Here is a 22,711-nt window from a genome sequence, read left to right as displayed (position 1 = left end):
GGGCCAAGTGGATGCAAATGCATTCGTGCTGCTTCAGACCTCACTAACTCATTAAATATTAATTCCCTTGTTGCACATTTGACACGCTTTACTTTACCATTTCAGATCTGCAAGCAATATTTAATGTAAAACAAAAAAAAATCTGATAAACACATTTTTTGTTAAATAACATGAGAATAATTTAGTTTATTGGGCTATGTGAAAAAGTATTTGTCCCTTTTCATACTCAATAAGTGGAGTTATGTGTCATAACTAAGTTTTGGGAGTGAGCCACGCCCTCACTCCTCCCACTTCCATCCCTATTTAAACAGTCACTTCCTCTCTACCTACTCATTGAACAAACCTCGCATGTGGTGTTGCCGACCGCTCCTTACTTGGTACGCGATGGTTCTGCGCCTGTCTGTCTCCTGCGACCAGCTGCTCCCATCCACCCTGACTCCTCCACTGCCTCTGCTCCAGACTGCCTTCCCTGGTAGTGGTTTTATCTTGTCTCGGCTGCTGTGGCTATCGTCTCCTCTACCTGGTCTGGCAGCTCCCGTATGGTCTCCTCGGCCCTTGAGCGGTCTCTCTTGCCGCAGCTGCTAAACCCTTCCTCCTGCCCCTGCGGGGCCTCCATGCGTTCTCCGCGTTCTCTCTCTTTCCGCCGTCTCTCCAGCGACGCTGCCGCTGTTTATCTTCTCCTGCTGCCACTGCGGGGCCTCCACGCGATCTCCGCGTCCTCGGCGGTCTCTCTCCCTCTCTCTTCGCCGCTGCTGCTTCCTTCACGAGGCCTCCCCGCGACCCTGTCATCCGCGGCGGTCTCTCTCTCTCTCTCTCTCTCAGCGCTTCCGCTGAACCACTCCTGCTATACTCACAGGGCTTCCTCGCGTCTTCGCCGGACTCCTCTTCAACCCTTTTCGGCGCTGCACGCGCCCCTCCGGCGGCTCGCTGCACTGCTTGGAGCCGTCTGTTTTGCATTTCCTCCTACTACTGCCTCTCTGGGCGATAATCGAGCTTCGAGCGTGGACGCGCCTCCTCTCTCTCTCTCGCCCTTCTCTTTCTCTCACTTTCTCTCTCTGCCGCTACCGCGGCCCGCTCCGACCTGCGTTTCTTTTCCACCCAACCCGCTGGCCGGGTATGGCTCCGCCTTCCTGCAGCCTCACTGGGCCGTTCTTGAGCGAAGCCACGCCTCCTCTCCCTCTCTCTCTCTCTGTCGGCGTGCCTTCTCATCCATGGATCAGCGGTATTTCTGCATATGAGTTCAGCGCCTCTCTCTCTCTCTCTCTCTCTCTCTCTCTCTCTCTCTCTCTCAGCATCTTCTTTCTCTCTCTGCCTCTACCGGCGCCCACGCCGTTTCCACTGCCTCTGCCGGCGCCCGCGCCGCTCCCGTGGCCCGCCCTTTCCTGTTTCCCCTTCCAGCATGCTTTTTCCGCCTGACCCGCTGGCTTGGTGTGGCTCCGCCTCCCTGCAGCCTCACTGGGCGGTACTTGAGCATGGCCACTGTGATATTACTGCTGCTGATTTGGCGCCGCCTGCTGGTCACGTGCTGCTAATTTCAGTGTAGACGGCTGCATGTCGGGAGACCCCCAGCTGCCTGTGATATCCCTGCCGTGGGCCGGCTTGCTGGCGGCCCGGAACTGGCGTTCCTCCGAATGCTGACCTCGTTTCGGAATTTAAGACAATTATCCAACGTGGTGTCTATCCTTTGAGCTGGACAGAGTGCATGGGTCGCATATGCTCCCTGCTTCCATCATAACCCTCCTCACCATGATCGCGATCATTTTCGCCATCATTATACTTATCTTACCATCGTATTCATCTTTGCCATCAGCATCTTCACCCTTGCAGTCTTTGCCTCCATATCTCTGCCACCATCGCTGCTCTGTCTATTGTATTGTGCCATTGTCGTCACCACGATCCTTGGCACCCTCATCATACTCACCTCCATCATCACCATCGCATGGCCATCTTCACCATCGTCGTCATCACCACCATCTTTGCATCACCATCGTAGTCGTCATCTTCGTGGCAGCCTTCACCATCATCACCTCCATCTTTGCCCACATCACCATCATCGCCGCAATCTTCTCGCCGGCATCTTCATCACTTTCACCTGCTTCGCCTGCATCATTGCTTTAGTCATCGCCATGGTCTTGAGCGTGATCTCGCTCTCGTCATTGCCCTCTTTATCGTCATCGTCATCACCACCATCTCCGCCTGCATCGCCTTCATCTCCGCCATAGTCTTCATCACCATTGCCATTGTCTCTGCCTACATCACCGCCTTCATCTCCGTTACCGCCATCTTCTGGCCTGCATATTCGTTGCTTTCACCTTCTTCGCTCTCATCAACGCCATGCTGAGCATCTCATCCTCATCGTGGCCATTTTCACCTTAATCGTCTCCGCCTCCTTTGTCTGCATCGCCTTCATCGTCGCTGCCATAGTTTTCGTCGTGGCTATCATTGTCATTGTAGTAGCCATCTTCATCCTCATCATTGCCGCACTCTCTGCCTACATCCCATCAGCGCGATCTTCTCACCTACGTCTTCATCTTCCTCGTCTTCATTGCCATCGTCTTGGGCATCACCTTGCCCTCGCTATGGCCATCTTCGCCACCATGGTCACCATTGCCCCCATCTCTTCCTGCATCACCTTTATCTCTGCCACTGTTGTCATGGCCATCCTCGTTGTCTTTGTCTCTGTCATCGCCATCATCGCTGCGATCTTCTCGCCTTCATCTCCATCTTCCTCATCTTCATCGCCATCGTCTTGGGCGTCACCTTGCCCTCGCTTTGGCCACCATGGTCACCATCACCCCCATCTCTTCCTGCATCACCTTCATCTCTGCCACTGTTGTCATGGCCATCCTCGTTGTCTTTGTCTCTGTCATCGCCATCATCGCTGCGATCTTCTCGCCTTCATCTCCATCTTCCTCATCTTCATCGCCATCGTCTTGGGCGTCACCTTGCCCTCGCTTTGGCCACCATGGTCACCATCGCCACCATCTCTGCCTGCATCACCTTCATCATCTCTGCCACAGTTGTCATGGCCATCGTCATTGTCGTCGTCTCTGTCTGTCATCGACATCATCATCGCTGCGATCTTCTCGCCTTCGTCTTCATCTTCATCGCCATCGTCTTGGGCGTCACCTTGCCCTCGCTTTGGCCACCATGATCACCATCGCCACCATCTCTGCCTGCATCACCTTCATCATCTCTGCCACAGTTGTCATGGCCATCCTCATTGTCGTCGTCTCTGTCTGTCATCGACATCATCATCGCTGCGATCTTCTCGCCTTCGTCTTCATCTTCATCGCCATCGTCTTGGGCATCACCTTGCCCTCGCATGGCCATCTTCATCACCATGGTCACCATCGCCACCATCTCTGCCCACATCACCTTCATCACCTCTGCCACAGTTTTCAGGGCCATCCTCATTGTCTCCATCTCTGTCTGTCATCGCCATCATCATCGCTGCAATCTTCCCGCCTTCGTCTTCATTTTCTTTGCCTTCGCCGCCATCGTCTTGGGCATCATCTTGCCCTCACTTTGGCCGCCTTCGCCGCCATCGGCATCATTGCCACCATCTCTGCCTATGTCATCGCCATCATCGCCGCAACTTCATAGCTTGCACCTTCACCGCCCGCATAATCGCCACCATCTGGGACGTAATCTCGCCCTCTTCATTCCAATCTTTCGTTGCCGTTGTAACAATCACCCTCACCGTACTAACCTTTGTCACCGCCACCCTCGTCTTCGCCTCCTTACCCATCTTCGCTACACCAATCGGTCTGTCCTCCCTGCCCATCCTCCATCATCCCAACACCAGTCCATCTGTCCTCCCTGCCCATCCTCCATCATCCCAACACCAGTCGGTCTGTCCTCCCTGCCCATCCTCCATCATCCCAACGCCATTTCATCTGTCCTCCCTGCCCATCCTCCATCATCCCAACACCAGTCCATCTGTCCTCCCTTCCCATCCTCCATCTTCCCACCGCCATTCCAACTGTCCTCATTCTGTCTGTCCTCCCTACTCTCTTTTGTTTATCTCCTGTTGCTGCCATCTTCCCACCCCGTCTTCCCACTGCATCGCCCCGTCTTCCCGCCCCGTCTTCCCACTGCATCGCCCCGTCTTCCCGCCCCGTCTTCCCACTCCATCGCCCCGTCTTCCCACTCCGTCTTCCCACTCCATCTTCCCACTACCTTGCCCCGTCTTCCCACTCCATCGCCCCGTCTTCCCACACAGTCTTCCCACTCCATCGCCCCGTCTTCCCACACAGTCTTCCCACTCCATCGCCCCGTCTTCCCACACCGTCTTCCCACTCCATCGCCCCCCCCCCCCCCCCCCTCACTTCTGTTGGACCATCAGGAGCACCCCTTCTACCTTACCAGGTCGCTCCTGCTGCGCATGCGGGTCGGTGGCTGCTTTTGGGGCCTTTAAACTACATGTACAACACGTGCATCATTCCATTAAGTCGCTCAACACTACCTTTCCACTTCAACCGATTTCTGCCACCAAGGACCTCAATCATTCTTATACTCGAATAGGCTGGCAGCACCTTCAAATACCTTACTTAATTATTCCCTACCTTTCTTTCCTTTGACTTCCACACTGCCTTCCCCTTGCATCGGTTCATCCTCTGGCTTTCTCAAAGACTACAAGGTTGGACTTCCAACACTCAGTTGCTTCTTAAATCCTAGCAGTGGTCGAAAGTTCTGATTTAATTTTTGGGGCTTCGGCTTCACGCTTTACAGCGAAGCTGCCCCGAACTCCATCCCAAATACTCTGAGTTCGCTCCCCCTCTTTCTTCTTCTCTGCCCAATCAAGGGTGTGGGTCAATACTAGCAAAGTGGAGTTATGTGTCATAACTAAGTTTTGGGAGTGAGCCACGCCCTCACTCCTCCCACTTCCATCCCTATTTAAACAGTCACTTCCTCTCTACCTACTCATTGAACAAACCTCGCACCCACCTCCTCCCCATCTTCCTCCTTCTTTAATTTTATTCTCTTCTCATGTTTCTCTTCATGAGAGGGGGGGCTTCGGCTTCACGCTTTACAGCGAAGCTGCCCCGAACTCCATCCCAAATACTCTGAGTTCGCTCCCCCTCTTTCTTCTTCTCTGCCCAATCAAGGGTGTGGGTCAATACTAGCAAAACCAAATTTGGTTTATAACTGAAATTGAGCTAATGGGTCTCAACACTCAGCATGCCTTAATCAAAACACATTCTGAACGATAAGAAAAAGAATACTACTTAAATACAGAGATAAGCCATAACATTAAAACCACCTGCCTAATATATTGTAAGTCCCTCTCATACCATCTAAACAGCTTTGATTCATCAAGACATAGACTCTACAAGACCAGGGTTAGCCAGCAATAACTTTTATTAACTATTTGTGCTGCCGTACCTCTTCTGCGGGATGGGAGCAGATGGGATGACACATCATGAGCCCTGCTCACCCATGAACCTGTGGCCAGTTTACTGTTTGCCCTTCATTCTGTACACTTGTCTGAGGTACTGACCATTGCCATCCTGGATCCTGCTTCTATAACATCAGCAGCCGGAGTCAGAGAGAGCACAACTGGCCGTGCTCCCTCTGGGTGTAAAGATGGTACTCTCTCCCCTTGCCTCTGTTAGCTGATGTATCTGAGTGTGAGCTCTGAGTGTAGAAAATTGAGGGTTGGTGGCGGGTAACTCTGTAAATAGAACTTTTACATTGAGTAAATAATAAAAAAGCACAATGAACTCTAAAAGTCCACAGCTGAGCGAGCTTTATAAGCAGCTGGGGGATCTACGGCTAGAGGGCATCACCATAAAACCAACCAAGCCATCTGTATCCAGACTGCCCCAGGCTGTTTGTTTTCTGAAGGGAAGAATGGCCGCGGGCGCTGGAGCAGCCAAACAGTGCGGTTTTACAAAGCTAACTTTAATAAGATGTACGATGATTGACAAAAGGGGTCCTGAACAAAAGTGGCCTGGGTGGGGGACCAAGCGTGTTTGTATATGTGTGTCTGTGTGTGTGTGTGTGTCCGTGTGTGTGTGTCTATATGTGCCACCCACATGGCCAGAGAAATGAGCAAACACACTAAAACTAACCCAGGATGGAGCTGGATATCTTACGTCAACACGACTTTTAACACAAGTCTTATTCACATTTATGCAGCACACATCTAAACATTTAGAACGACATAAGGCCTTTCACCAGAATAATTTATTCATCAAGTACAGAGTAACTTATTTTCACATAAAAAATAAAGAGCCATTTTAATTTTACATTAAGCCTGCCTAGGGGGAATGACTACAAAGTGATGTTGAACGAAGGGGTGACTACAAAGTGAGGTGGATGTGAAGGGAATGGCTACAGAGTGATGGTGAGTAAGGGGGAAGGATATGGCGTCACATCAATGTAAAAAAAAAATCTAAAAAAAACAGCACGTTTCAACATTTTGTCTGTGTAAATGAACTTCTAGAAAAAGTAAAAAAAAAAGGTTATTGTGTGTGGGCTAAACAGAATATTGCTCTCCAGTTTCATTTTTCTCCTCTCGGTTGTTTTGTTTTCCACTTAAATTCACAGTTATCCTCACGTGCCATGCAAATTACCTGAAGCTGCTGTTTTTACTCGAGTGAGTTTTGAGTGAGCGAGATTTGAAAGGGGTGGTTTTGACAGTTTGGGGGGTGGAGTCAGGGTCACCTCCCTCAGAGAATGCTATTGGCCGGAGGAGGGCGATGAAAGATGGACAGCAGGAGAGTTAGCTAGCTAGCTATGCTAGAATCCAAACAACCTGTTTGCCTGGGTTTAGTGCCTGGAGTGACCGTCTCTCTGGTGCTGTTCGCAAACAACAACGGAGAGCCGGTTGTTTGGATTTTAGCATAGCTAGCTAGCTAACTCTCCTGCTGTTCTTTTTTCTTCGCCCTCCTCCGGCTCTTGGAGGTAGGCGGTCCACCAAAAACCCTGGAGATATAGCATTTGCTGAGGGAGGTCAATGCTATAGGCTGATATTTTAAAACCACCTCCTTCCAAACTTGAGAAATAAACTCACTCGAGCAAAAACGGCAGCCGCAGGCAATTTGCATGACACCTGAGAGAAGAAAAGTGAAGCTTGAGAGTGATATTCTGTTTAGCAAGAAGTTAATTTACACACACAAATTGTTAAAACACACTGGATAATTTTTTTCACCTGGTATTTTGCGCCCTCGACTTTTGACATTGATGTGACGCTACAGGACTACAAGATGACTATAAATGGGAATTGACTACAAAGTAATGGTGAGAGAGTAGGAAATGACTGATAGTGGTAGGTAGTGGCAGGGAATGCTGGTGGGGTATTGTTGGTGTATTTCCTTTTATTCTTTGTTATATTGAATACATGAAACCTTTAATCAATGACCTGAAGCCTTGGACACACCTTAATGCATCTCATTGAATGTTGTGGGCTTGACTCTACTTCATCTACACCCATTACAGATATGCCAAATGTGTAAGGAACAGCTATACGGGTCACACAGGATGTGGATAAAATGGCGGACGTGTAGAATCAAAAGTTAAAGGAGGTCAATTCTAGTTCCATGTCCAGTTCACCCTCTTTTACCGCGGCATGAGGATCGGATCTTATTGCACAACTTCCTAGTGGGATATTACACACGCAACACATGCTACCAAGCCCTGGTGGGATATTTTTAAGCCAGACCTTTTGGAGAGATGAAAGTAAATACAGTGCTATGTTCATCAGAACCATCTGCCACACCCGAAAACTCTCAGATTACTCTCTGCCTCTTAACACTGATTTCAGGCCCAGCGCTTCCCTCACCTCTCCTTCCCATATATTTACACTTCATTATCACTGTAATCAGCAGCTGGAGGGCTGCTTAATTATCTCATAAGGAAGACCAGTAATAGTAGAATGCAGTGAGATGAGAAATACTCAGCATATTTAACATTGTGGCCACGTACAAGTAATGTAATGCAGCTTTTCTCCTTTTTTATTTATGTTTAATGGACACATTAATTTTAAAATGCTTTGCTTTCTTATAGTGTGTTTATACATTAAAACCAGCATAATGTTACTTTTACAGTACATTGTATGCTACATATTTCAATGTAAACGCACAGTCATTAGTGTGGAGTCGGTCCCCCTCTGCAGCTCTAATGGCAGGTGTGGAGCTCTGCAGTTATTGATCAGCAGTCAAAGTCAAGTCAAAGTGGTTTTTATTGTCATTTCAGCTATATACAGAGTACACAGTGAAACGAAACAACGTTCCTCCAAGGACCATGGTGCACATAAACACAGTGTAGACAGAACAATAGTGCAACAGTACAAAAGTGCAGACAGACAATACAACACCATACAGACAAAGAATAATAGATAACAAGACAGTGTGTAAATTTTGCAGTGTGCAAAAAGGACCAGGTGAGGTAGTAATTACCTCTATTACACAGTGTGCAATAGAGTCCAGTGAGGTAGTAGGGTTTTTAGTGCTTTCCATTTTCTGGGGTAAGTGGGGTAAGAGTGTGTGTGCATGTACAGAAAAACCATCAGTTCAGTCTCTGCAGTTAAGGAGTCTGATGGCTTGGGGGTAGAAGCTGTTGCAGAATCTGGTCGTGCTGGACCAGATGCTGCGGTACCTTCTTCCCGAAGGCAGGAGGGAGAACAGTTCGTGTGAGGGATGAGTGGGGTCATTCACAATGCTGGTTGCTTTGCGTATGCTGCGGGTGGTGTAAATGTCCGTGATGGAGGGGAGAGAGACGCCGATGATCCTCTCAGCTGTCCTCACAATACGCTGAAGGGTCTTGCGGTCAGAGACGGTGCAGGTCCCAAACCAGGCAGTGATGCAGCTGCTTAGGATGCTCTCAATGGTCCCTCTATAGAAGAGTGTGAGGATGGGTGGAGGGAGACGGGCCTTTCTCAGCTTCCGGAGGAAGTAGAGACGCTGCTGGGCCTTCTTGGCTGTAGAGCTGGTGTTCAGGGTCCAGGTGAGGTTATCTGCTAAGTGGACACCAAGGAACTTGGTGCTCTTAACAATCTCCACAGAGGACCCGTCGATGTTGAGTGGAGAGTGGGTGTGTTGTGCTCTCCTGAAGTCAACAACCATTTCCTTTGTCTTGTCCACATTCAGGTGAAGGTTGTTGACTGTACACCAGTCTGTCAGCCGCTGCACCTCCTCTCTGTATGCTGACTCGTCGCCTTTGATGATGAGACCCAGCACGGTTGTATCATCGGCAAACTTGATAAAGCTGTTAGAACTGTGTTTTGCAGCACAGTCATGAGTCAGCAGGGTGAACAGCAGAGGACTCAGGACACTGCCCTGGAGGGCCCCCGTGTTCAGTGTGATGGTGCTGGAGGTGCTGCCCCCGAACCGGACTGACTGGGGTCTCCCCGTCAGAAAGTCCAGGATCCAGTTGCAGAGGGGGGTGTTGAGGCCAAGCGAGCTTAGCTTCCTGGTGAGGTTCTGTGGGATGATGGTGTTGAATGCTGAACTGAAGTCTATAAACAGCATTCTGACGTAAGTGTCCTTCTTCTCCAGGTGGGTGAGGGAGAGATGAAGGGTGGTGGTGATGGCATCGTCCATGGAGCGATTGGGACGATACGCAAACTGCAGGGGGTCCAGTGAAGAGGGCAGTTGTGTCTTGATGTTCCTCATGACTAGCCTCTCGAAGCACTTCATGATGATGGGTGTAAGTGCAACGGGACGGTAGTCATTGAGGCAGGACACTGTGGACTTCTTCAGCACGGGGACGATGGTGGTGGACTTGAGGCACGTTGGGACAGTGGCGCTGCACAGGGAGATGTTGAAGATGTCCGTGAGAACATCTGTCAGCTGGTCTGCGCACTCCCTGAGCACTCTGCCGGGGATGTTGTCTGGTCCTGCAGCTTTTCGTGGGTTGACTCTGCGCAGAGTGTTCCTCACATCCACTGCAGTCAGGCACAACACCTGCTCGTCCGGCTTGGGCATGGTCTTTCTCGCCATCGTGTTGTTTTGTGCCTCAAACCGTGCATAAAAGTTGTTTAGGGCATCAGGGAGGGAGGCATCACGTTCACAGGACGGTGGCATTGTCCTGTAGTTGGTGATTGCCTGGATGCCCTGCCACATGCGCCGCGCGTCACCCGTGTCCTTGAAGTGGCTGTGGATTCTCTGGGCGTGTGCGCGCTTTGCCACTCTGATAGCTCTTGACAGGTCGGCTCTCGCTTTCCTCAGGGCCACCTTGTCACCCACTCTGAAGGCGGAGTCGCGGGTCCTCAGCAGCGCACGTACCTCAGCAGTCATCCAAGGCTTCTGGTTTGGGCGTGTGGTGATGGTCTTGGAGACAGTGACATCATCAATACACTTGCTGATGTAGCCAGTGACTGATGCTGCATACTCCTCCAAATCAACAGAATCGCCTTCAGTAGCAGCCTCCCTAAACATGTCCCATGCAGTGCACTCAAAACAGTCCTGAAGGGCAGAGATGGAGCCTGCCGGCCAGGTTTTCACCTGCTTCTGAACTGGTCTGGAGCATCTGATGAGTGGTGTGTATGTTGGTGTCAGCCAAACACACATGTGATCCGAGAAAGCGAGGTGGGGGCGGGGCTCCGCCCGGTACGTGCTGGGGATGTTTGTGTAAACATGATCCAACGCGCTCGCTCCTCTCGTTGCAAAGTTCACATGTTGGTGGAATTTAGGGAGCACTGACTTGAGATTTGCGTGGTTGAAATCTCCGGCGATAATAAACAGTCCGTCTGGGTGTTTGTTCTGCAGATCACTGATAGTCCGATAGAGTTCACACAGAGCCTCTTTAGCATTAGCACCAATGCTAGCGCTGGGTGGAATGTAGACAGCAGCTATTAGCACGGCGGAGAACTCCCATACTAAATAAAAAGGTCTGCACTTGACTATCAGGAACTCCACCAGCGGAGAGCAGTGTTTGGCGACAGTCACAGCGTTGTTACACCATTCCGTGTTGATGTAAACACACACGCCTCCACCGCGGGTCTTCCCGGATAGAGCCGCGCTTCTATCGGCTCTGAACGCGGTTAGCCCGGCTAGCTGAATGGCGCTGTCTGGAATGTTGTCGTTACGCCACGATCCACAAAAACCCAAACACAGCAGTCTCTGAACTCACGCTGGGTAGTTCGCTGGAGTCGGATGTAGTCCAGTTTATTGTCAAGGGAACAGACGTTTGCAAGAAAGAGCGATGGTATAGCCGGCCGGCTAGGACTAGCCTTTAGCCTCGCGCGGATCCCGGCTCTCTTTCCGCGCTTCCGCTTACGCTCGCACCGCTTGCGATGGCACTTCCGCTGGGCTCCGGCGTCAGGAAACACCGCGGGCTGGCGGAGAGCATTGAAAATGATTCTGCACTATGCTCCTCAGCACTTGAATATACCGCTCTGTAACTTTACATGTTTGGGCACTTTGTAGCAGAAATACAATATGATGCTGGAGCTCTGTGAACTCTAGCTCCACTGATTCTTTCACTGATGTTTTTAATGGGAAAGGCTGCACTCAAGGCTGGACTTTCTATACCTTTGGCAATGGGACTAAACCAATCACCTGATTTTAATAATGAAAAGGAGTGATACTTCTATACATATAGTGTATGTCAGGACAACCAGGCCAAAAGTATGGGGGTGTCCAAGTTCATAAAAGAACAAAATAAAAAAGGTACTTTTAGCCTATCTTTTTCAATGTGTGAAAAATCTTCTGGAAGGTCATAATAATTCATCTGCTTTCTGATGGCCAGGACATTTACAATGTTTAGGGGTTTAGAAGCATTTCTGGTGTTCAAACTGCTCTTTACCATTTAGACAATTTTGTGTAAGCCCTCCTAATGCCACCAAATCAGCTTCAACCCATTGATGCATTGACTCCACAAGACCTTCTTTGGTATGTGGCACCAACATGCTAACAGCAAATTCTTTAAAAGTCCAATAACTTCCAAGTTCCAGGCCTTGGGCGCCCATGATCCTGTCAGTGGTTCACCATTTGTCCTTTCTTGGAGCTCTTTTGGTAGTTACTGACACAAGTCCTCAATCCAAATGTTTATGAGCTTTTACTTCATTATCCCATCAATGAAACCCTTAGTCATCACTGTTCTCCGTTTCCCCTTCTCCTCACAGCCTTTTTAAAATTCTTTTTCCTTGACATATAATTTGCATTGCAATATGACATATTAAAATGGCCCAAATTTGAATTAAAAATGTCAGATTCGAATGACTTGTGTCACATATGACAGAAAATATCAAATTAACCTGTTGTGTAAATGTAGCCAAATATGTAGTATCCACATTCCACAGTCTTGTAATTCACTTTACCTACCAATGTTTTTGTTGTGGCTCGTTAGTGTATATTCTTAATAGAATAATAAACAACAATAGAACACTAAAGACAGCATGAAGCTCCTTTTGTGCACCAACCAGCTTGGACCATGTGCATGGTCAGTAACTGCTCTGGCAGAAGATTTAAAAGGGCACATCTCCAAGTTTCTGAATGCACCACTGGCAAGATGTCAGATGTCATAATTCCCCACATGTCTCACACTCAAATAACTGTCTGCAGTTACAAACTGCATATCGATGGACATAAGTGCACTTTAAATGCAGGCTGTATGGGTAATATAGTGCAATGTATTGTTGTGACATCACAACCATGATGTCAGACCACATCATTTTTCACATACATTTCCCCTCAACTAACTTTTAAATTTAATACAGACTTTCTAATTGTTAGTCTATCTGGACTGTAGGCTGAATTGGTAGTATATGTATTTATATTTGTATATGTTTATGTAAATGTATTAATATGACATTACAGCCATAATATCAGAATTCATCATTTTCTACACATCTAGTCTACGCACCAATTGCTCTATTAAAACTGTTTCCAGTTACAGCACATACCAAGTACTGTATAGTTGTAGAGTAGTTAGAATATATGTATATATATGTATAGGTTTATGATGCATTTAAAAGAGAATGTCTAAAGAGTTTTGACATTTCTATACTTAAAAAACACGGGTTATGGGCCCTTTAAAGATAAAAAGAATTCAGCTGTGAGTCTCTACATTCCTTTAGCCATTAGAAGAATCACGCGGTGCCTCGTTCAGGTCGTTTCCTGAGTGTTCTCGGCACTTGAAGCAATGAAAAGGCTGCTGAAAGATGGCACGTCTTTAGAGTGATGGATGTGGGTGGCATTTGTCGGCAGTTCTGGAGGGCCAAACTTTGCAAAAACACAAGAACCACTTGATGAAAGACAGAAAGAGGTGTGAGGAGGAGCAACAAAGTGAATGATGATGCAGCAACTCTGTCAATGAAGACTACAGATTACGCCGATCCTCACTTACGGTAACATCACAAAAAACAATGCACAGGCAGGCTGAGAAATGACGGACGTAATGATCTGGTACATAAAAAAAGCCATTTCTGTCGACAGCTCATTAAGACATTCCCACTCTCCCATGCAAAACAGGACAGAGGAGGAACAAGCGAAGACGTGGCAACATGACTGAGACCACCTGCCTCGCTGGACACTGCTCAACAGCTTCACAAGCGCAAATTACACAGCGGTCGGCCACGATTCCCTGCGGTAGCCAATCAGGGCTTGACAATTCGTCAATATCCTTGACGGCTGGATTACAACCATCTGCGGATGGATTCATTCACCCAAGCAGAAATATCTGGACACACAACCGTCACTAGGATTTCTGTATATCAACTTTACAGGAGAAGGAAAGGAAAGCCTACAGTCCAGTGGCATGCAATTATTTGGACTTCCATGGTCCACACATCTGTAGAATACAGATACAGATACCTTTCTTTAATATTTTAAGCAGAACAACTTTTTTAATTTGGATCTTTCACAGTTTTAAAATAACATAATATCACTCTGTAGCAATTTACACATTCACACATTTTAAAATCTTCACAATTACAAAAAAAAATCTGCAGAAGAAAACCTTTTTGATGTGTTACCATCCATGTGTAGGTCTATAAAAAACATGAAATGGCATTAGCTACCATGATAAGAAGTGGCAGCAAAACAAGCAGAACCAGTCTTTACTGACTGAAATATCCTTGCTACTCCAATAACGTCCAGCAAACCTGTGGGAGTCCAAACACACTAGACAGTTCTGGAGGAGCAGCAAAATGGGACATCCTACACTCTGAAGCATAAAGTCACCATGTTAAATGCAACATAAAAACAACAACCCCCTTCTAAAACAAACACACTCCCTAACTCTCATTCCCTCTCTCTCACACTCTCTCTCTCTCTCTCCCTCTCTCTGTCTCTCTCTCTCTCTCTCTCTCTATCTCTCTCAGTCTCTGATCTTGTCGGCTATGTGATTCTGGTTTCAGGTGGCAGTCAAACGAAAGAGGCTCGGCTTACAGTCCGGAGCCTCTGTCGGCCTTTCTGAGGCGCTTCCCACACAAACAAACAGGAACACACTCACGCAGGCCCCTCTCTCTCTCACACACACACACACACACACACACACACACACACTCAAACACGACCACCCCCTATAAACAGAAAGTTTAAAGCTCTCTAGTGCTTTAACCTTTCACAGAACACACACACACACCCTTCAAGAGAAAAGAGTTTAAATACAGTCATACAGCTCTAATAAGAAGTAATAAGCAGTACTTCTCACAGGGACTAAGCAAGCTATGTCTACTGTATGTATTTTCACACCTGTGTGTCAGCAATGGATCCAACCTAAAGTAGCTGAAAACATACAAACATATGGATATGAAATCTATGGAATTAATAGTGTGTATGTGTGAGAGAGAGAGAGAGAGAGAGAGAGAGAGAGAGAGAGAGAGAGAAAGAGAGAGAGAGAGATACAAAGAAATGAAGAGTAAAAAAAAAGCAACAATCCTGTAAATTATTACACTCAAGGCTGGACTGAACCAATACTGACTCAATACTTCTATACATATATTGTGTGTCAGGACAACCAGGCCAAAAGTATGGGAGTGTCCAAGTTCATAAAAGAACAAAACAAAAAAGGTACTTTTAGCCACCCTTTTTCAATGTGTGAAAAATCTTCTGGAAGGTCATAATAATCCACTGTACAATTAATACATTTTTCTTCCTCTTCTTCTTACTGCGTAAAACAGGCTGACTGACCAGGCAGCTCCACTGTATGCCGAGTCTTAGATAAACCATTACAGGTAAACAGAGCTCACAAAATGTGTAATTGTAGCGCCTGTCCCATCACGCTGCACAATTACCGTCATTAAACACCACTCATCATGCTCTCAGGCTTTTACACTGATCCCTCATTTACCATAAAGCCAAAAACTCCCACATTAAAAAGCTGGAGTGTACTTTGTGTTCTGAGGAGAGCGTATGGGTTAGCCTTCAGGCTACCTCATGCTTCATTACCGGCACAGAACACACATCTGCGCAATTTATAGTTTCCCTAAAATATTTACATAATATTTCATAGGAACAAGTGTGGGGGGGGGGGGGGGGGGGATGTTCAGTTAGCCATTCTTTTTATATTTTATTTAACAATTCATTAGTTAGTTGTGGTTAGTTGGGTTAAATATTTGTATAGGATTCGTTTGCATGTGATACTGTATATATACTTTGTAATATTAGAAAACCAGATTTAATCAGAATTCACCTGAGGATAAGGATAGAGAATGATATATGAATAGTAAAGAGTTTTCCACAGCTTAATACTGGGAGCCCTTTAGCCCACACTTGGCATCACCCATGGTGCCAATAGAATCATGTTTATCTGCTTTATAAGTCTTATTTTATAGGCAATATAGAATTTCTACCGGGACTAGACCTATATTTGCATCTGTTTACCAATGGGTGCAAAGCAGTGCTGCTGGATACATTCATTAGAAGGGGTGTCCATACCTATTTAGACATGTAGATGTGTTGCAAGAGATAGTGTCAATTTTTTTTATATTGTTTTGTATTTATAGAGCTTAACCTCACTCAGTTTGAGGTTAAAAAGCAGAAGGGCTCTTAGTTATCCACTATGATCGGGAGATTGCTGGTTTGAAACCTGTTCATGTAGCTTGCCATCAGCTGCCGAAGCCCTGAGAGAGCACAATTGGCCTTGCTCTCTCTAGGTGGGTAGATGGCGCTCTCTCCCTACATCATTCCATAAGGGTGATGTCGCTCAGGACAAGGGTGAGCTGATGTATCAGAACTGAGTCACTGCACTTTCCTCCGAGTATCAAAGATGGCACGTACTAGTCTTTACCCTCCTGGTGTTGGAGCATTACTAGTGATAGGGGGAGTACTAAAGAATGGGTTGGGTAATTAGCCTTGTAAATTGAGGAGAAAATGGGATAAGACAGCATAACAGCCAACACAGACCTAAATTCAGCTGCAGCTGCATTTTCTAAGAACAAACTGAGTTCCAACAGCAGATCTTCAAAACTCATCTTCAACATCTCACACACAAACCCAGCAAGAACCCAGTTTATACCTAAACCACGAATAAAAACCTGAATTTTGCTCACACTCACAGAAACACTGTAAACAGTTCTCAGAGGAGCTTTTTCAAAAGCATCAATTTTCAGTAGCCTTAAACACGGCACTCCTGTAGATTGGAGACCAAACTGAAGCCAAAGCTACTGTTTAAAAACAAATCCAAACACAAGTAGACAGTCCTCTAGGGCTAGGTTCACATTACAAGCCAAATCTGATTTGAGTAAACAATTTGAATAATTTATTGATGCTTGAAATGTGAAAGTAGCTAAAGTGATTCAAATATGATTTGAAAATATCAAATTTATGTCCACACAGCCCTAACGAAATCAGATTGCTGTCATAATAGGGCAAAAAAATGCCTATAAATTTAAGTCACTTCAGTAGTACAGTGACTCACGTACCTGGGGGGCAGTTGCAGTCCTGGGTCATGTCTCTCGCAATCCGCACTTTCGGCATCACTTCACTCAGCCTCTGAAATTTGGGAGACATGGAAACAACCGCATTACACAGAGAATCAGCAAGGACATCATGCCTTAATCCCAGTCTAAAAGCATACACTGTATGAATATAATAAACTGATATAAATCACATTATCTTGGGTTTGTCTTGGGATTCTCAATTAGTTTATTTTGGAGATTTACCATCCGATTTACACACTTCACAGATTATAAGTTCATATAGGGTCTGTTTAGGTAGCCTAGGGTTTTACCGCTACGAAATGAAGGTGGGAAATAACCAAATGGCCAATTGGGAAAGCACACCTGGGTCCCAGTAATGTTGCCTGGGTTGCTTTAGGAATAAATGTTGCATAATGGAGTGTCTAAAAAATGTTGGACTCAATCAATTAACATGAGTAAGATCTGATCTGCTAATGTTCCCACAGTCCTGCTGGTAACCTCGGTCACTGAGGTCAGTAAAACTAACCTGCTCATTAAATGTTGAGCTCAATCAAGTGTGTTTGGGCAGTGAAATCAACAAACTGACAAACTCTGCGGGAGTCCTGACGTATAGGAGCACACTTAAGAGTCCTTAGCTTTAGCTTTTGCTTGGTAAGCAATGTTCAGGGGCCATGGTGCTGTTCCTGGAGATACCCATACCCAGAAGTACTGGATTAATACAAGACACAACCGTATTACTGCAATTCTGTACTCTAAGATATAAAAATAAAAATCTATAATAAATTCCTGCAGTTCTCCTACAGTTATTTTAGCTCTGCTCCTAACCTGTTCAACTTGATGCATCTACTACTCTCAACTTCAGAAGTATTCAACTTGATCTGAAATAAAAATGTATGACTTTGTATGGGTGTGAAACCAATCAAAGGGCCCAAGGTATGGACCAAAGTTAAATTATTTTGTCCAAAAAACCTAACTAGACAGAATAAAACATTTGGTAAACTAATTTCTGCATGTTTTCATTAAATTTGCAACTTTTTTTCTACTTAATATTTTAGAATTGTAGAAGACATACCAACAAAGCACAATACAAGCTCCAATTTACCAAACCAGTGTGACGCCACAGTCTGGAGTAAAACGCTTGCAGATAAAATTAGGAGAGAATTTAATAAACAGGGCTTAGCCAAAAAAACATGTTTAGAATACAGGCTACTGGTAAAAAAAACAGGGACAAGCCTAACCAAAACACCAGAGTCCAAAAGGAATAAACGGTAGATAAAAAATAAGAGTGAAAACAAGCAAAACACCAAGGTCAAGATAGACAATACAAAAATCAAAAAGACAAAAGCTAAATACAGGAAAATAAACTGAAACTGTATGCAGCTGAATCAACAGGAACAATACTTTGCAACATGCTGAACATACAGACAGGTATCTATACATAGGTTAACAGCTGAACGGAATCAGAACTCAGAATCAGAACGGTTGATGCTGATCTAGAAATCAGTTGCTGATTGACTGGCTAAAAAACATGACTAAAAACTGCATTCTGGGATACAACCAGCTGTTTATGTTATTATCACAATATAAGTCTTATAATATAAGACTCCACCAGGAGATATTTTAATGAACACAGTGATGGAAAAATTGTATGAATGTAGAGCTATGCAAAATATTGATATTTTATCACATTGTGATATATGTTTTTATTTATTTTTATCGTATTGACAATATACGTTATTAAGCATATTGAGGATATCACCATTGCTTAAGGAGCACTGACTTAAATGCACATTTCACTACAAAGATGGTAAAAATCCTGTTAAATTTGATGTTGTGCAGCAAAACCTGAATAAAAAGTATTTTAATAGCAGCTATTGACATGAACTACAGGCAGTGGCTTTTATACTGTTACAGTGGCTAAAACAAATTACAGTAGTAAAGTATATCTAAAATATCACATTAGGAGCTGTAATAAGAATAAGACAAGGGATTTAATAACTTATTTCCAGACTTTTTGATGCATTTATGTCATTTTACCAAGTGAATGTTTTATTCTCTAAGTTGTATCAAATCAGATTGGAGTCACTTTTAGATGTGGTCCTTGATTGGTTATGTCCAATTTGTGAGCATGTGGCATAAATGTAAATAATCAAATGTAAATGATGCTTCTTGTCAGGAACTGTCAAGACAGCCAAATCCAACTGAGCTAAAAATCTGAATTCATTAATAAGGAACAAAATTAATGTGAACATACTCATAGTGACTAAAATATGATTCAAAATGATTTTCTTTTACAGATATCTGACGACATAATCAGATCTGTTCATATTAGGCCAAAAATGTATTTAGATTTAAGTCGCTTTAGTCTGATAGTGTAAAGGCATCCAAAGCTTTTCTATTCATTCACATTAAATTCAGTTTGAACTCCAAATGGCCAGAATGACTGTGGTGACACAATATGTAAAAAAAAAAAATCTTCAAAAGAATTTAGAGAAATTGCAATGTTCCAACAGCTCTGCTACTCAAAAAAGTTGGACATTGCTTTTCATTAAATGTATAGTAGATTTATAATAAAGACATTAAAACTACGACGAAATGATGTAAAAACCAAACTGAGCTGTTTGGAATTAGTTGCAAAGGTAAGGAAAGCAGCCAACATGTGCTCAGTCTTGCATCAATTAAACAGCCTATACAATAAATGCAATTAAAAAAGAAACTATTCAATACTGAACATTTTTAACATCCCAGCAGACAAACCAAAAAAACACAATCTAGTTTGGTACAACTTATTTGGTCTTTTTACAAAAAAAATGCTAATTTCTTGTTTCAGACAAATAAATTGCTTGCACTCAGCTGATGTTGGATGATCAGTTTGATCAGTTATGAATCACACTTCTTCTCACAAACACTCAACACAATACTCATACAATAAGCAGCCATGAGCCCATAAGCCTAAGGTCACTGTGCCTATTCCCAGGCATGCCTAGTCCTAGATAAATATCTCCAATAGAACAGTATTTTCTAGAGCAGATAGACAAGAAAGTATTGGAACCATGTCTAATTCCAGCTGTGTATAGAGGGGTATAAAGCCCCCCAGCACTGGGCGAGTGAGTAGAGCTTCTATTTTTTTTGGAATGATGGAGCTTCATCCAGTACTGAGGATACTTAAGATTAGTTGGTTTTCATCCAGCATCTTGCCTTTACTAAAGATTTTACTGCTATGCAATCCGATCCTTACAGCAAAGTTCCAAAATCGAATATAAATAAAGCCTTTTCTGGACAGTAGAGACAGTTACTCCATCACAAGTAGGATTAATTCTTTTAATACCCTTATTATACAAGAAACCATCAAAGAGCAGGTGGCCCAATACATTCGGTCTTATAGTGTATATCATCACTGTCCAATGAAAAACAAGTATCTTCAAAACAGCAACTTTACAGGAGAGAGATAACCTTGTATGTAAAAACTGTTTATTTCAGGTAATTTTGGAGACATTTTATTGTTCAATTCATCAATAAATTTTGACACAGTGTAAGGGGCAGTTGGTTTGTTGAAATTATCTAAATATTTACAAAAATGGAGATACTTGTATTTCATTGGACAGCAATGATATAGCACATGTGTTACCAAAAAAGTGATAAATCGAGATGGGCAGATCAATCTGATAATCCAACATTAGAACCAGACCACACTGATGGTTTAGTTGGTTGCATGCAATCATCTCCATCTCACAGCAATGCTCCTATATCTAATAGAAAGGCTTATCTGAACAGTAGAAACAGTTACTCCAACCAAAGCAGAATAAACTATTTTAATACCCCTGAGTTCAAAAGGTCTCCGAATACGCTTGCTCATTCTGATACTCTTATGGGCTGCATGCTATCAACTCCTTCTCACAGCAATGTTCCAACATCTAATATAAAGCCTGTTCTGGTAACATTATGGGCTCGTGCTAAACACACTGACAGTAACTCACTTCTTGCACAATTGTTTCCACCAACTCGCGCAGCTCCTCTGTCAGCGCCTCCTGTCCCGGGACCCCCCGGTCCTCGTGAGCGGGTACTCGGGGGTCTCGCGCGGTGCTCTCCCGTGTGCGTGCCCACGCTGCGCTCTCCGTCTCCAGCGCGAGCAGCCTGCTCTCCATCTCGCGCGCTTTGAAGCTCTGCAGGAGGCTGAGCGCCACAGCGCCCGCGGCCAGCGCGAGACAGGCGGCGGGGACGAGCAGCGCGAGGCGCGGAGCCTTCAGCGCGCGCGGCTTGTCGGAGCTCTCAGTGGCCGCGGCGGTAGCGCACGAGACGGGATCCATGGTGAAGTGCCGAGACCTGCGCGCGCTCACCAGTCACACCAGTGTGTGTGGGTTTGTGTGTGTGTTAGAGAAAGTGTGTGTCGGAGAAAGTGTGTGTATTGGAGAAAGTGAGTGTGTCTTTACTATCAGCCGAGCGAAAGAGCTCGAGCTTAAGCTGATGGTTCCAACGCAGATATGCTGCACGTGTGTGTGTGTGTGTGTGTGTGTGTGTGGGCGCGCGCGCGCGCGCGTGCGTATGCTCCCGTGGTTTGCTTCGAAAGCCAAACATATCATATCTGATTTATACTGTAATATTTGTCATATTTAGTGTCACAGGGACAGCCAACAGGACAATTAAAACTCAGGACAATTAAAACTTAGGGCAATTAAAAGGTCCAAATTCGGATTTTTTCCTTAAAATATTAATGAATTATTTTAGAAAGTTTGTTTTAGTACAGGCATTAAATTGGCAGTTATAATGCAAGTGTTGGCTTTTCTGCCTTTGTACACATATGAACTTGGGTGACATTCCATTCTTAATTCATATTGTCACTGTCCAGTGAAAAACAAATATCTCCAAAACAGGAGAGAGAAAATTTAAAAAGGTCAATTTAAAAAGAGTTTATTTCAGGTAATTTCAAAGTGTTTCTAATGGTTTGTTCATCAAGGCATTTTGGCACAGTGAAAAGAATAGTCTGTTTAAATAATGTAGTAAATTAAAAATCAACAAAAATTGAGATTCTTTTAATATATATTTAATATAATTTGAATATGGTTTAATTTGCGCATTTGCCTCACCCTCTGCAGCTATTAATTCATCCCAACAGAGCACCATTATGTTCTGTGCAGGCCAGTCAAGTTCTTCCACATCATAGTCCGTCATTCATGTCTTTATTGACCCTGCTTTATGCCCTTGTGTTCACTCATGTTGGAACTCCCAAAAGTTGTGAGTATTACTATCCAGAATATGCAGAAGCAACCCAACACCAAAATCCCCCCTCCACCAAACTTCACACATGGCACAATGCAGTCAGATTAGTACTGTTCTCCTGGTAACCACCAAACTCAGACATCCATCAGATTACCAGGCGGAGAAGTGTGATTAATTACTCCATAAAACACATCTCCACTGCTCTAGAGTCCAACGGTGATGTGCTTTACACCACTGCATTCAATACTTTGCATTGCATGGTGATGTATAGCTAGGATGGAGCTGCTTGACCCTGGAAACCCCTTGCTTGTTTCTCTACGCTCTTCTGAAGGCCTCATGATGTTTGGAGGTCTGTAGTGATTGGCTCTGCAGAAAGTTGGCATCTTCGGCACACTATGTGCCTAAGAATCTGCTGACATTTTATGTGGCCTACTGCTTTGTTGTTGAGTTTTGGTCATTCCTAATCACTTCTACTTTGCTCAAATATCACTGACAGTTGACTGTGGAATATTTAATAGTGAGGAAATTTCACAATTTGACTTGTTGCACAGGTGCTGCATCCTATCAGTGTCCAACAATAGAATGCACTGAGATTGGTTTTATACAGTTGTGGCCATGGAAATGATTGGATCAACTTCATTTAAAAATGTATATGGGTGAATAAATATTTCTGGTGATATA

At 44.8% G+C, this 22,711-nt stretch overlaps 1 protein-coding gene across 1 annotated transcript in view; it reads right to left on the bottom strand.

The window, feature by feature from the left end:
• Window positions 1-21,316, bottom strand: part of col23a1a (collagen type XXIII alpha 1 chain a) — a 225,211-nt gene extending 203,895 nt beyond the window's left edge. Inside the window, exons 1-2 of the mRNA XM_049483808.1 lie at window positions 20,791-21,316; window positions 16,817-16,886 (exon numbers count right to left, since the gene is read on the bottom strand). Of these exons, the coding sequence (XP_049339765.1) occupies window positions 16,817-16,886; window positions 20,791-21,120 (400 nt within the window). The 5' untranslated portion in view covers window positions 21,121-21,316. The remainder of the gene's footprint in view (window positions 1-16,816; window positions 16,887-20,790) is intronic.
• Window positions 21,317-22,711: the final 1,395 nt, after the last annotated feature.

Source organism: Astyanax mexicanus, chromosome 10, assembly GCF_023375975.1.
Source record: "Astyanax mexicanus isolate ESR-SI-001 chromosome 10, AstMex3_surface, whole genome shotgun sequence".
Lineage (NCBI taxonomy): Eukaryota > Metazoa > Chordata > Actinopteri > Characiformes > Acestrorhamphidae > Astyanax > Astyanax mexicanus.
The sequence above is the reverse complement of the archived record's forward strand: the minus strand, read 5'-3'. Positions and strand labels throughout refer to the sequence as shown.